This window comes from Limulus polyphemus, unplaced genomic scaffold, assembly GCF_000517525.1.
Source record: "Limulus polyphemus unplaced genomic scaffold, Limulus_polyphemus-2.1.2 Scaffold127, whole genome shotgun sequence".
Lineage (NCBI taxonomy): Eukaryota > Metazoa > Arthropoda > Merostomata > Xiphosura > Limulidae > Limulus > Limulus polyphemus.
The window spans coordinates 33,003-46,378 of NW_013665737.1; the positions used below are offsets into that span (position 1 = coordinate 33,003).

Here is a 13,376-nt window from a genome sequence, read left to right on the forward strand (position 1 = left end):
TCGTTTAGCTTTACTTCCTAAGCTGATACTTAAGTTAAATTTTAAAATAACAAAAACTGATACATAAAAATATATATATATTTATGTTAAAACGAGATGAAGCAGAGAGAAAAGAGTGACATTGTGCGCTTTGCGGGAGATTCTGTATGTTGCTTCTAAACGAGTAGTAGAATGTATATCCGCATGCGTAGAAGCATTTAAACGGCACGTAAGTGCACTATATGCACGTACTTAAGCGATTAATTAAAGTTAATATATAATCAATACTGTACACCAAGTTTAGAAATCCGATTTCTTAGAGATTTTTAAGTGCAGTTAAATTGATGTAACCAAGTCACGACACATATATAGCTGTTCGTATCACAGTAGCAAACTATGAGGTCATCATATTCAGACGCCTTCATTTCATAGTATCAATGTAAAGTTAGAACATTATAGATACCATTAAAACAAACCGTTGAAGCTGTAACATGAATTATATTTCACTATATTTAATTTAAATAGATTCAAGGCTACTTGTCATAGGCATACAAAAGTTTCGACGAAATATATAAATATATATTATATAATCATTACATAATTATGTATACGATGTGTCGTACCGCTTGCGATTTTCCGTTTTCGAGGAAAAATAAGAAAAAAATCACTTAAGCGTATTACTGTGAGCGACTCGTGCATCATAAATTTGCTCTTAAGGAAATAATTTAAGATGGCAAACTTTTAGTAATGTTTTAAGATTAACAGTTATGACAGTATATTTAATTAAAACAAAAAATAAACACTTAAAAATATTTTGTATAAAAATTAGGCCTAAAGGCCATAGAATAAACTGCAGCTCATGTTATTCGAACGGCAGATACTTGTCGCTTGTTCATTTCGCGAAATGTTTTAGATAAGTTTGATTAAACTTTATGAACAATTATTAACTAAATAAATTATATAATAAATACATTTGAGAAATTTGCTATTACATAACAATCTATTTGGCTGTTTAGTTTTACAATAGACACGTTAATTCTGGGATAATCGATATCTGAGTAAATATGCAGTTTTATCTTGTTTCATTTGTATCATTAGGCTTACCAAATTAATTTTTTTTATGTGTACGAACCATGCACAAGATATATGATGCATCAAGCTTTGAGCAAGCTAAAAATTCATGGAACATTACATACCTACCATGTCATATCCAAGTTGGGAGTTTAATTTTGAAGAAGCATACACGAAGTAGTTTATTACTCATTACACTTCAGTTAGTTCCATTCCAGTAATGAAACACTGTTTTGGAAATATTTATCTTATCTGTAACTTTTATGGATCTTCTCCATCCTTTACTCAGGCACTGAAAGGAGAAGATACAGCAGTAGTCCACGTCAGATTCAAGAATGTTGTCAACAGCCTCGTTGAGATTTATGAACCCATTTTGATCATTCTGGAGGACCAGCAACAAGGTAATATCAACCCCGAAACTACAGCGAATCTACTCGTTGCAAAAAAAGGTTGTTTGGCCTCACTCTGCCCTTGTGAAAAGTCCTGCAAAAGCATAAGTTGTGATTTAGTACAGGCCTGCGATACGGTCATATTGATTTGTTTTGAGCAAAGTTGATAATCTTAGGCAAAGCGCCGAAATACTTTTCCGGGTTCTCTTTACCAAAAGTAGTTTAGCAGAGATTTGGATTCCGGAGAGCCAGTTTCGTTACGAAGATCTGAACGAAGACGAAATGATGACCAGTTACATTTCGCACTAGGAGAGTACTTCCAAACTTCGTTTATACTCCTTTTCTTGATTACTTCATTGTGGAGTTGGAGGCTCTGTTGTGATAAAGTAGTTGATAAAGTAGTAGGAGAGTACTTCCAAACTTCGTTTATACTCCTTTTCTTGATTACTTCATTGTGGAGTTGGAGGCTCTGTTGTGATAAAGTAGTTGAACTTCTTGTTATTACGAAATCATTTCGCATGGATTTTGTGCCGTGGTTTATTTTCTTGGTAAAATTTTTGAATATATAGGCATAAGATTATCAATTAATGTTTTTGTTTGTTGTTGAGTAGAAAGCTACACAATTGGCTATCTGTGTTCAGACTTATCGCTAAACCACTGGAGGGGGGCTTCTTTTACTTAAATGGTTTACTCCGAAATATCGATACGAAACTCTTTCCTCCCGAAAATATCCAGGCTAGTCCTTGACCTTGACAACATTATAAAAAGGGATGGGACTGAAACACAAGGGGTTTTTTACACTGGGAACAGACTACCACTTAATTGAACAATAGCTTCCTTTCATTTTTATCATAATTCTTCTTTTCTTCGTAAAATTACGAGCTAATGTTTTATACAGCTTTGGTAAAAATTGTTAATTATTTTCGTTTATATACATTAGTTTACTTTTTTGTTACTTAAATATAGCATTAATTACTTTCCGTGACTTATACACAGATCACTTGAACTGTATGTAGGATTTTAGTTGTTAAGAGACCATTTAAATTGCCCATTTAAACATATGTGTGTGTTTGAAATGTACACAAAGTAAACGCCATATTTCTTATGGCCTTCTGTTTTCAGAGGATAAAGTATGACACTTAAATAACGATAACTGTGAGCTTTGGATTTTAACATAATATGAAAGTTATCGGTAATAACAAGCAGTAAACCATCCGCTAATACTTTCTAAGGTATCCGTTCATTGAATTAAAGAAACGCCGCTCTAACTTATGTTTCATGATTATTCATGCTTGTAGCTATTTTGCAGCAACAATATTCATGGACAGCAATGAGTAGCAAAACTGCTAAAAAGTATTTAATTCAATATAGAATTCATAGGTTATAAGACAACAACAAAATAGCTGAAATTATGTGACTTGAAAATTCTTGGAATATAGATTAGCTTCTCCTACAGTAAAAACACGTCAAATAAAAATATCTACCCATTCAAATTTCGAGGACATTTTAGTAGCAAGAGACTACGATATTGACTAAATGAAGTAAATAGTATAGTATATTAAATACTAGCATCATCTGCTGTACAATTCTACCAGTGTTTTCAGTAATAAGAGCATCGTCTGCTGTACAAAAACTACCAGTGTATTAAATAATACTAGCATCGTCTGCTATACAAAATCCACCAGTGTATTAAGTAATACCAGCATCATTTACGTACAAAATCCACCAGTGAACAACTTATAGTGTTAGTTAAGCTAGGGTGGTTTTTATCAACTCCTTGTAAGCACGCATATCGCACAAGCGTGTTAAGACTAACATTCTCTGTGCTCAAGGCACCTTTCAAGTTTTATCAGTAGACTCTAGTCAACGTGATTCTTTCATAGGTAACTTGCAGTAGCGCAACTATAATTGTAGTTACGACTCGGGTCCCCTTTTGGCTCGCCCCACCCCCGGAATTGTAGGGAGCTGCGGGGACATGCTGTTAACTTGGTTTACCTTTGCGATAGTATATTTTCAATCTTACTTTGGTTGTGTCTCCAACGATGTCTCTATTCTAATTTGTTACTTTTATTACCGATTGAGTAATTTTTTTCACCAGGAAAATTTATAATTTTCATTATTGATTTAAATCCACTCAAGTCTTCATCAAGTAATTTCTCACTGTACAACTTGAACCTGGCTTTACCCGTGTCTTCACCTAGGTTTCTTGTATCTGGATTTGGTCGTATTTTCTGCAACGTTACCTGATGTAATTGTAAGCTGTAACATATAACTTGAGCTATATTTCTGCTTATATTGTATAGTTTGATCTGGATTTGGTTATGGTATCATCTGCTTGTGATGGTACAGCTTGACTCTTAACTTTTGTCTTCATCGAGTTTTTTTTATTATGATTATACGACTTGAATGTAACGTACATTATATCTGAAGTCATTATAGCTGTATAATCATAACACAAAATTGACTTCAGATATAATGTACATTAGATTATAGCTGTACAATCATAACACAAAACTGACTTCAGATATAATGTACGATAGATTATAGCTGTATAATCATAACACAAAACTGACTTCATATATAATGTACATTATATTATAGCTGTATAATCATAACACAAAATTGACTTCAGATATAATGTACATTAGATTATAGCTGTACAATCATAACACAAATCTGGCTTCATATATAATGTACGATAGATTATAGCTGTATAATCATAACACAAAACTGACTTCAGATATAATGTACATTAGATTATAGCTGTACAATCATAACACAAAACTGACTTCAGATATAATGTACATTAGATTATAGCTGTACAATCATAACACAAATCTGGCTTCATATATAATGTACGTTAGATTATAGCTGTACAATCATAACACAAAACTTAGCTGTATAATCATAACACAAAACTGGCTTCAGATATAATGTACATTAGGGAATAAAATCTGGCTTCAGGCATAACGCACGTTAGATTAAAGCTGTATAATCAGAATAAAAATTGACTTCAGATATAACGTACATTAGATTATAGCTGTATAATCAGAATAAAAATTGACTTCAGATATAACGTACATTAGATTATAGCTGTATATTCATAACACAAAACTGGCTTCAGATATAATGTACATTAGATTAGATTATGCAGCTTGAATATGATGTATAATACTTCCGAAACCAGTTTTTATTCTGATGTTATAGCTTGAATGTAGATTAATTTATTTGATATTTAGGGAGCATAGTTAAAAAAGAAAACAGGCAGTTACACTTAAAAATTATTTACCTTTGGGTTTCTCGCTACGCCTTTTTCAAGACATGTATCGATGACAAACGTTAATTAATCTTTTGTAACTGGTAAAAGATTAACCTGTTAAAAAAAGACGTAGAGTGAAACGTCGAGGTAAACATAAGTTTTAACTGGTAACTGGTTATAAATTTTCTCTGTTACGTTATGCCCTCACTGAGGGTTTTAATTTTGCTTTTTGAATGTGGCTTAATTATTTATTCAGTAATGTTTTTATATTACAACTGACTTAAGACATTAAGTTAACCAAATATCTCGTTATAGCTGTACAACTGTAATTCGGTTTTGATTATGTCGTATTACAAAAGACCCACTTGAAACCGATTTTGGTTACGTCTTCAGCTATATATGTCTTATTATGACTGTACAGTTGAAATTCGGTTTCGGTTATGTATTCAGGCACATTTTGTACTCGTATATAAAAACCTTAACGAAAAGTAATTAACACTCAAATAAATTATGCTTAAATTAAATAATGACTAATTTATAGTATGCGTTGATATTTTAGTATGTACGCTACCAAGTGTTGATCCGACACATAATTCCGCTTTCCTGATATATTCTGATGGTTTTTCTTATTCTAATTAGCCCAAGATCTCACCATTCTTTAAACTCTAGTTCGGGCTCAAAACAAAGCTCTTGACACTAAATGCTACTTCGAATGCTCATGTCTTCGAAAAAAAAAGAAAAAAAGACAGACGTAGATGCAAGTTTACGAGTGAAAGCAATCGAGACCATCTTCACGGGAATCTGTTGAATAATTCACACCAGGGATTGGACTTATCTGCGACGACTCCAACTCCGGATCTGTGGATGTGAGAACACTTCTTACGGTCTTGGTAGGGACAGCGATAAAACGAGCCGGTTGCTTAAGTAACACTGTAGTCTCACAGCTGGAATCATCACTGTGGAAGGGTATGGGATATAGGAAGGAAGACTGTTACTACGGAAAATTCTACAGAGGAGTGGATTTGACGAAAAAAACAAAGGAAACAACGTTTATTTTTACAATTATTTTGATGAAATGAACTCTACGCTGTGAAAGAAAAATCGAGAAATTAACTGCTTAAGAAAAAGAAATTATATTCTAAATAACAATTATTCACTATGTAAAGTTTCTGTATAAAATCAAACAATTATACATAAAATTCTTTTAAATATATCTCGTACTTCTAATTAGTATATTTCTAATTGAAAAACTTTTAAACACAAATGTTGATGGGTAGACAGGCAAACAGTTGCTAGAATATATTAATGTTAATATAACTTGAAAACGTAGTTTTACCTGCCGTCATTCTCAATAAGCGCCTCCTGGCGACGCAAGATAGGACGAATGCAATGGTTAATGTCAACAGGAACTCGTAACATCGGTTGAGTTACGTTGGTCGAGAGGTGATCGTCATCGTTGTCACTAGGTGCAGAGCTCTCGATCGAGTCTAGAGACGTAAGCCCGATTTTTCTCATGTTGTAGTCGGAGTGTGATCTGGAGGAAAAACGTTCGTTTTTTTTTAAATCTTGTTAGTTTCTGCCTTTACATGTTTAATTGTAGAGTAGACCCTCATTTTAAGAAAAGGTCACGGTGAACATACACAGACTAAATTAAGCTGTTTTTAATTAGGATAATGCTTTCCTCTTTAACGACACTCTGAATAGAATTTACTCTTTTTGTAAGGCAGAATACAACGAACGAACATCAGAGAGAGAGCCATTAAGCTATGGTATAATACGGTTTTAGTCATTAGGGACCAACTAATTCATATTTTTTAATGTAATTGTTATAAAAAAAATGTTGACCATTATCCTCTCAGTATATTCATCATTTTTCATTCTTTGAAAAATCTGGATAGATACTTAATCAGGAACCTCCCCCGGCATGGCCAGGTGGTTAGGGCGCTCGACTCGCAATCTGCGGGTCGCGGGTTCGAATCCCCGTCACACCAACCATGCTCACACTTTCAGCCGTGGGGGCGTTATAATGTGACGGAATAGTGATTCGTTGGTAAAAGAGTAGCCCAAGAGTTGGCGGTGGGTGTTGATGACTAGCTGCCTTCCCTCTAGTCTTACACTGCTAAATTAGGGACGGCTAACATAGATAGCCCTCGTGTAGCTTTGCGCGAAATTTAAAAAAAACATCCAGGTGGTTAAGGTACTCGACTCGCAATCTGAGGGTCACGGGTTCGAATCCCTCTCACACCAAACATGCTCGCCCTTTCAGCCGTGGGGGCGTTATAATGTGACGGCCAATCCCACTATTCGTTGGTAAGTAGTAGCCGAAGAGTTGGCGGTGGGTGGTGATGACTAGCTGCCTTCCCTCTAGTCTTACACTGCTAAATTAGGGACGGCTAGCGCAGATAGCCCTCGTGTAGCTTTGCGCGAAATTTAAAAACAAACAAACAAAAGCTTAATGCAAAACCTAAAATGGTTTGACTTATAAACTATTAAGATTTGAAAATGTCTTTCGATATTCTCTCGCTAAGATCTCTATTGTATGAAAAACGTATGTAATATATTGATATGTTTCAAATTATCATCTTAATTATTATGTTATTTTAGTGCATTCATTATCAAGTGAACAACTCGTTTTTACATAATTCACTACCACCTATTACGTCATAGTAATTTTATGTTTGTCTCTCTTATAACACTCAATGAACAAAACCTATAAAATATTGGGTAAAATTACTCATTTTCTATACAAAATACAGACGGAACCCCTGTACTAATAAGTGCCATTAATTGTAATGATGGTGGTAGTTTTGTTTACATTTTGTTGTATTATTAAGGGCCATGTAGTTATCGAAGTCATGGGTCTACAAGCAACTTAATGCATTCATAGCTTATAAAAATGTGTTTAAAGATCAGGAGGATATAGACCCCCATCCGTAGTTCTAGGGTTAACATTTTCCAAACTTATTAAATGTTATGTTTATTCGGTAATTTTCAAAATCATGTTTATTTTGAGGTAAGGCATATTAACTGGTTTAGACACTTCTTTTTAAAAGGATTTGGAGATTTAAAAGCAAGGGAATATGTTACTATTACTGCTCAAAAAGAACAATGTAAGTTATGGAGGATATTTTAGCCTAGTTTCTAGGTGACAGAATATTTCTTTATAAACCCATTCTTTGGCATAGAAGTTGTCCCACATATGTAAATCTTTCTCACAAAGTTTGATGTACATATATGCACTAACATTGGGCCTTACCGCTGTCTATGAAGTGCCAAGCATTGCTTTCTTGCTCTTCTCTTGGTAGAAGAGGCTAGCCCAAGTAACTCTGATGACACAGATCGTTCGTCTATAAGTTCTTTAGGACTATCATGAAGCTTCTCACGGACTTGGTCTGTTGTTGGTAGCACTTTACTGGACAAACAAAGTTTCTGACCTAATTTTTCTTTATTTGTAGAATAACCTTTAGACAGGTTGTCTTCAGAAGTTGAAATATCGAACACTGCGGGAGAAGATAATGCAGTTCGATGATATTGCCCTGATGGTTTTTCTCTATATCCATGAGAAGTATCACTTATCGGACTTTTCGACCACGTACTTGTTGAATTAAACATTTTATGGCGCCTAAGAGTCGGACTAAACTGGGTATCATGCTTTTTATGTGGTCTTCGGGGTGACTTATGTCTTGGGCCAAGAGAGTCTAAGTCATCGTCTGAAGAAGATATTACCCTACTTCCTAAGCTAGGTTTTGAAGAATTCCGCATAATCTTACCTTCATGATATTCCAGTATCCTTTCATTATCAGTTTCGACACCAGTGGAACTACAAGTATTTGACAAAGCAGGGTCGATATATGTTTTTGATTTGTTGTTTTTTCTCAGTTTCGGACTACTACTCAAACATACATGTAACATTTCTCCTGAGTATGAAATTGAAGTCTCTGGAAGCTGCAGACTTTGACATGCTAGTTTCCGATACTGCTTACTTGGACTCATATCTCGTTTTGGTTTCTGATATTTTTCAGAAACCATTAAGCTTCTTTCAAATTCCTTTGCATGCGTTGCCTTATTGGTTTTAAAGTCTACAGCATCCGATACAATTCCTTCATCATCTACAGAGTCTTCAGTACTGGTGTGTTGATAAGAATAGCGCTTTCCTAGCTTTTTGTTCAAAAAGTGGCCTATGTCTTTTGTTGCAGGAAACCACGTCCCCCCAACTGAAGCTCGTCGTTGTGGGAAACATGTTGTCTCTAACTCAGGTGTGGTTTCAGCATATGAATATATTTGCTGCGGAGGATATAGGAACTTACTTTCACATTTACTTGATCTACATCTTGGAGAAAGAAGATGAGCAGCTTTCTGCGGTAAATACAGCTTTTTACCACCAACTTCTTGTTCCTCCGCCAGGGGACTGCTGGAATTACATCTGGACATCCCAAGGCTGGACAAAGAAGAATATCCGGATGTGCTGAGATTGGATTCGGAGGTGGTTCTGTCAGAAGATGGGCATATTGCTGTCAAGGGACTCAGGTAATTCATTAAAGAGTTTTTGGTGTTTGGAGTTCGGGGAGGGCTAGTTTCCTCAGAATCACACGAACTCATATTAGACGTTATTAAAATTTTTGGAGGAGGCAATTCAGCTGAATATTTTCTCGAGGTAGAGAATTCAGGATCTTTAGGTTTGGGAGATCCTTTATTACATTGTTTTGTAAGGATTAGGTGGTTAACTTCTGGAACATCACACAATTTTCGTTTAACGTCATCTGGTGGTGATGATGGACAATTTTGTTTGGAATTAGATACCTCTAAAGGATTCTTCGAACTAATTGTGGTATTATAAGAATAAGCTAAATTGTCAGATGCCTGATTTGTTTGATATGGTATTTCATCATTTGTTATTGTTTTTACTTCAAATAAATTCGTGTCATTTATTGGACTCTGCGTTTTAGATGGACACTCTGTTTGCAGCATAGCAGTAGTACAGGAAGTATCCCGGGTAGGTTTCTCTTCAATACTCTCAGAACCCGACTGGTCAAAAGTTTGAAGAGTCAAAGGAGAAATTTCAACTTTTGTTTCGTCCATCTTGATGTCATAGCCGAAGCTATCTAGTGACGAAGCTTGTTCGAAAGATTGCTCTCTAATGGAGTGGAATTCAGTAAATGATGGTGCGGAGTAACGCGAAAATCGAGGTGAAAGACTTTCCATAAAACTGGTCTCAGCTATGCTTTTGCTTTTAAGTGACATGTCGGACATATAGCCTTGGCTTTCTTCGTTTGCAGCGTTCAGTATGAACTTTTTTCTATTCATCTTAATAAACTCATCTAAACTCATCCTTCTATGTTTAGGTGATTGATTGGAATGCACTAAAGACGCTAAAATGCGTGACGTTTCTTCTTCGTTTTTATCAGAGTCACGAAGTCGACTGTTTTGTTGGTGTTTTCTTGACGAAAAACTTCGTTTCAGCAAGTCATCAAAACCGAAAGTTCGACCGTTTTCTTTGTGTGAAGGACTGTGGTTACAACTGCTTGTACTGTGGATGCTGTGTTTGCGAATCTTGTTAAGAAAATACTTCGGGCAAGGCTGTGGACTCAATGTAGCTGGAGTAATGCTTGCCTGGTTCGAGCTTAAACTGTACCGTGTCGCTGCCGGCGAAGGGCCTGAGAGTAAGTACAATGAAATCAAAATTACCTCTGAACGAAATACAGCATTAACCATAAATTAAAGCTCATTATTAAAGAAAAAGGAAATTTCGACTGTTATCTTATTGAATGTAATATCATAAAGTAAGTATTTGCAAAAGGTGTAAATGTAGCAGAATCAGTAAAAATATATGCTCTCATGCTCTTTTTCACGTCTGAGAGCTTATAATCAACATCATCCAACATCAACTTTACCAACGAAATATGGGATTAACTATCACATTATCACTGTTTGTGAGTCCAGCGCCCTTACCACCACGTCATGCCATGTTGACGTGTTAAAGGAAATGAAAGTTAGAATATCTAAACCGGTATCCTTAATTCAGAAAAACAAAACGAAAAAAAAACATTAACAATAAGTATTTTGAATTATAAGTTAAAAATTTTCTATAAAGGTTAAAAAATAACAAAAACAGAATAACAATTTGAATATCATACTTATTCAAAACACTTAAACAAAATATTTGGATGAGTAAGCATATAAATAATATTTATGGGTTCACTGAACCATCTGCAATAATTTTATAAAAAATACTTGGCAAAATATTAAAATAGTTCACTTGTTTCAAGATGTGACTTTAAGCATTATTGCTCATTACTGTGAGTATGGTTATATTTAGAATGATATTGTTGTATTTATTGTGCTAGAAGTTTTTGAAAAAAATGTTAGTACCAAAGTTACTTCAAAGTATGTTTCTGAACTTGACAATATCGAACAAAGCAACATGGACGATTATTGGAGTCACTTTTTAAAAGACAGGTGTCGATAATTATAGTATTATGGCACTTGTGTATAAAGTTAAAATCATAAATAATATTCAACGTTAAACTGGTACACAATTAACAACATTTTATTTAGGCCTATCTATGGCCATCAAAAAGTTGACGACTCTACATGTTTCGACGTTACAATGTCATCCTCAGGAATGAATTACAAGACAATTTAGATAGGCCTAAATAAAATATTTTAAATTCTGTACCAGTTTAACGTTGAATATTATTTATGATTTTAAGTGTCGATAAGTTTAAGATAGCACATACAAAACAGTAGTTTCAATAATTTTAGTGAATGTATCACATTTTAAAAAAGCTCAAAATTCACGAAAAAGTTATTTGTTCATAATCCTGTTACTTTTGTGTTCTTATCCACTGCAAGGAATCGAACCGCGAATTTTAGCATTTTAAATCTGTAAATTTACCACTGGAACTAATGCTGTTGCGTCATTACTCGATATTTAGGAAAATTATAACTTTTCTAAATGACGTAAAAGCTTTTGTAATTTTATTCTAAAAAATAAATTTAAAACTTCATATACCATTCGAATTAATCAATTTAGTTTCACCAATGTTTCAGATGATTGGCTTTAGAGGATTTTTTTTATTCTGGAATTTCGCGTACTGGTAATTACTGCTAACAAACGCAGAAAAAACTTCCTTAGAGAGAATTAATCGCATTCCTCATAGTCGTCTACAATATTGGGGAACATGAGTGATGGTCAATACATCTTCACCAATAATGTGACGCTGTTCGTGCAAGAAAGTTTAAATAATACATGTATTATATGTCGACGACTGTGCACATACTTAAAATTTAATTTTGCTCATTATTTTGTTCGAACTTTCCATTATTAAAAAAATGAAGGGACTTATTTGTTTAGTTAGGCATATTATAATACTTCTTCGTTAAAATTAGTGTTATTATGTGTGTATCTTTCGATTAAAAAGTTTTTAATTACTCAAATTGATTTGAAGCAACAAATATGATCAATGGGTCAAAGTATTAAACTTTATTTTATGTTAAAGTAAAAACTGGTAATAAAATTAAGAATTCTAAAAGATACTTAAGTAAAATTATTGCTTAGAAATGCTAAGTCATACTTTCCAGAGAGGCTAAGTTCTTATTTACTGTACATAGACAATGATTTATTGAATCACTTAGTAACAAAAATAAATTATCGTTTTCAGGCTAGACCGCCTATTGACAGATAACGTTTGTTTTTTTAGTTTCCAGGTGAAGACCAGCTAGTTCTGATCACAAACGTTCACGAACTGGTTCGTACAGTATTAACTTTTATGACAGTAAAAACTATAGAGATTAATATAAAAGGTAAGCAAACTTACTGTTTTTACTTTTTTCAATTTCTTCTGCAAAAAACTTTTCTATTTTTTCAGCGAATTTCTGTTTGATGCAGTAGACCAGTAATATGATTAACAAAACAGTACTAACGGTGATTAAGCCTAACCAAAATGGTTCTTCCAGCATCCGTTCACTTAAAGGCTTATAAGGGATACGAAACACGAACTGAGTGCAACGAGGTCCTGTAAAACATTAATTTAAACGAAAATAATTTCTTGAATATTTTTCTGAGAAAGCAAAATATTAAAATAAAGTGACATCTGTTAAAAATAAGCTAATTTTTCTAGCTGAAAATAAATCAAAAACTTAGATAACAATGAAACATTAGTACCATAATTAAGCCAATTCTAAAATAAACTTTGTTAATATATATATTAACGTAATATCTCCACAAGCATAACTTATGATAAGCAATTAGTTGCAGAAGTGCCCATTCTATGATCACAATTTACAATGTTGCAGTATCAAAGAGACAAACGGAAAAAGAAGCACGTTCAAAATAAACTCTAGAATAATAAATCCTTCGGTCAGCAGGTGTGTTAAAATCCTACTTAACATTGTCTCTGACTAAAATAACATTATCCTTAGAAAGACGTAATGATAACATCTTCAGCCCATAGATACACTGTAAACCTTTGTAACCGAAAACTGTCATAATTAAATTTAGATGTTTGAAATCAAATTGCCCTCAGTAACGCAATGCATATTGTTGCGTAAGAGAGTCACATGACTAGTGTGACGCCACGTTTCTAGAACTATCCCGTACCTTGGCGAATGCTCTAGTATTTACTAGATATAGGGTAGTCTGGTATATAAAAGAGGGTGACAACGTGACGGGAATAATG

At 34.0% G+C, this 13,376-nt stretch overlaps 1 protein-coding gene across 1 annotated transcript in view; it reads right to left on the bottom strand.

Moving 5' to 3' along the window:
* Nucleotides 1-4,583: 4,583 nt before the first annotated feature.
* The window catches only part of LOC111089719, a 120,962-nt gene continuing 112,169 nt past the window's right edge, over nt 4,584-13,376 (bottom strand). The window contains exons 19-22 of the mRNA XM_022402698.1: nt 12,516-12,713; nt 7,955-10,352; nt 6,035-6,232; nt 4,584-5,654 (exon numbers count right to left, since the gene is read on the bottom strand). Of these exons, the coding sequence (XP_022258406.1) occupies nt 5,462-5,654; nt 6,035-6,232; nt 7,955-10,352; nt 12,516-12,713 (2,987 nt within the window). The 3' untranslated portion in view covers nt 4,584-5,461. The remainder of the gene's footprint in view (nt 5,655-6,034; nt 6,233-7,954; nt 10,353-12,515; nt 12,714-13,376) is intronic.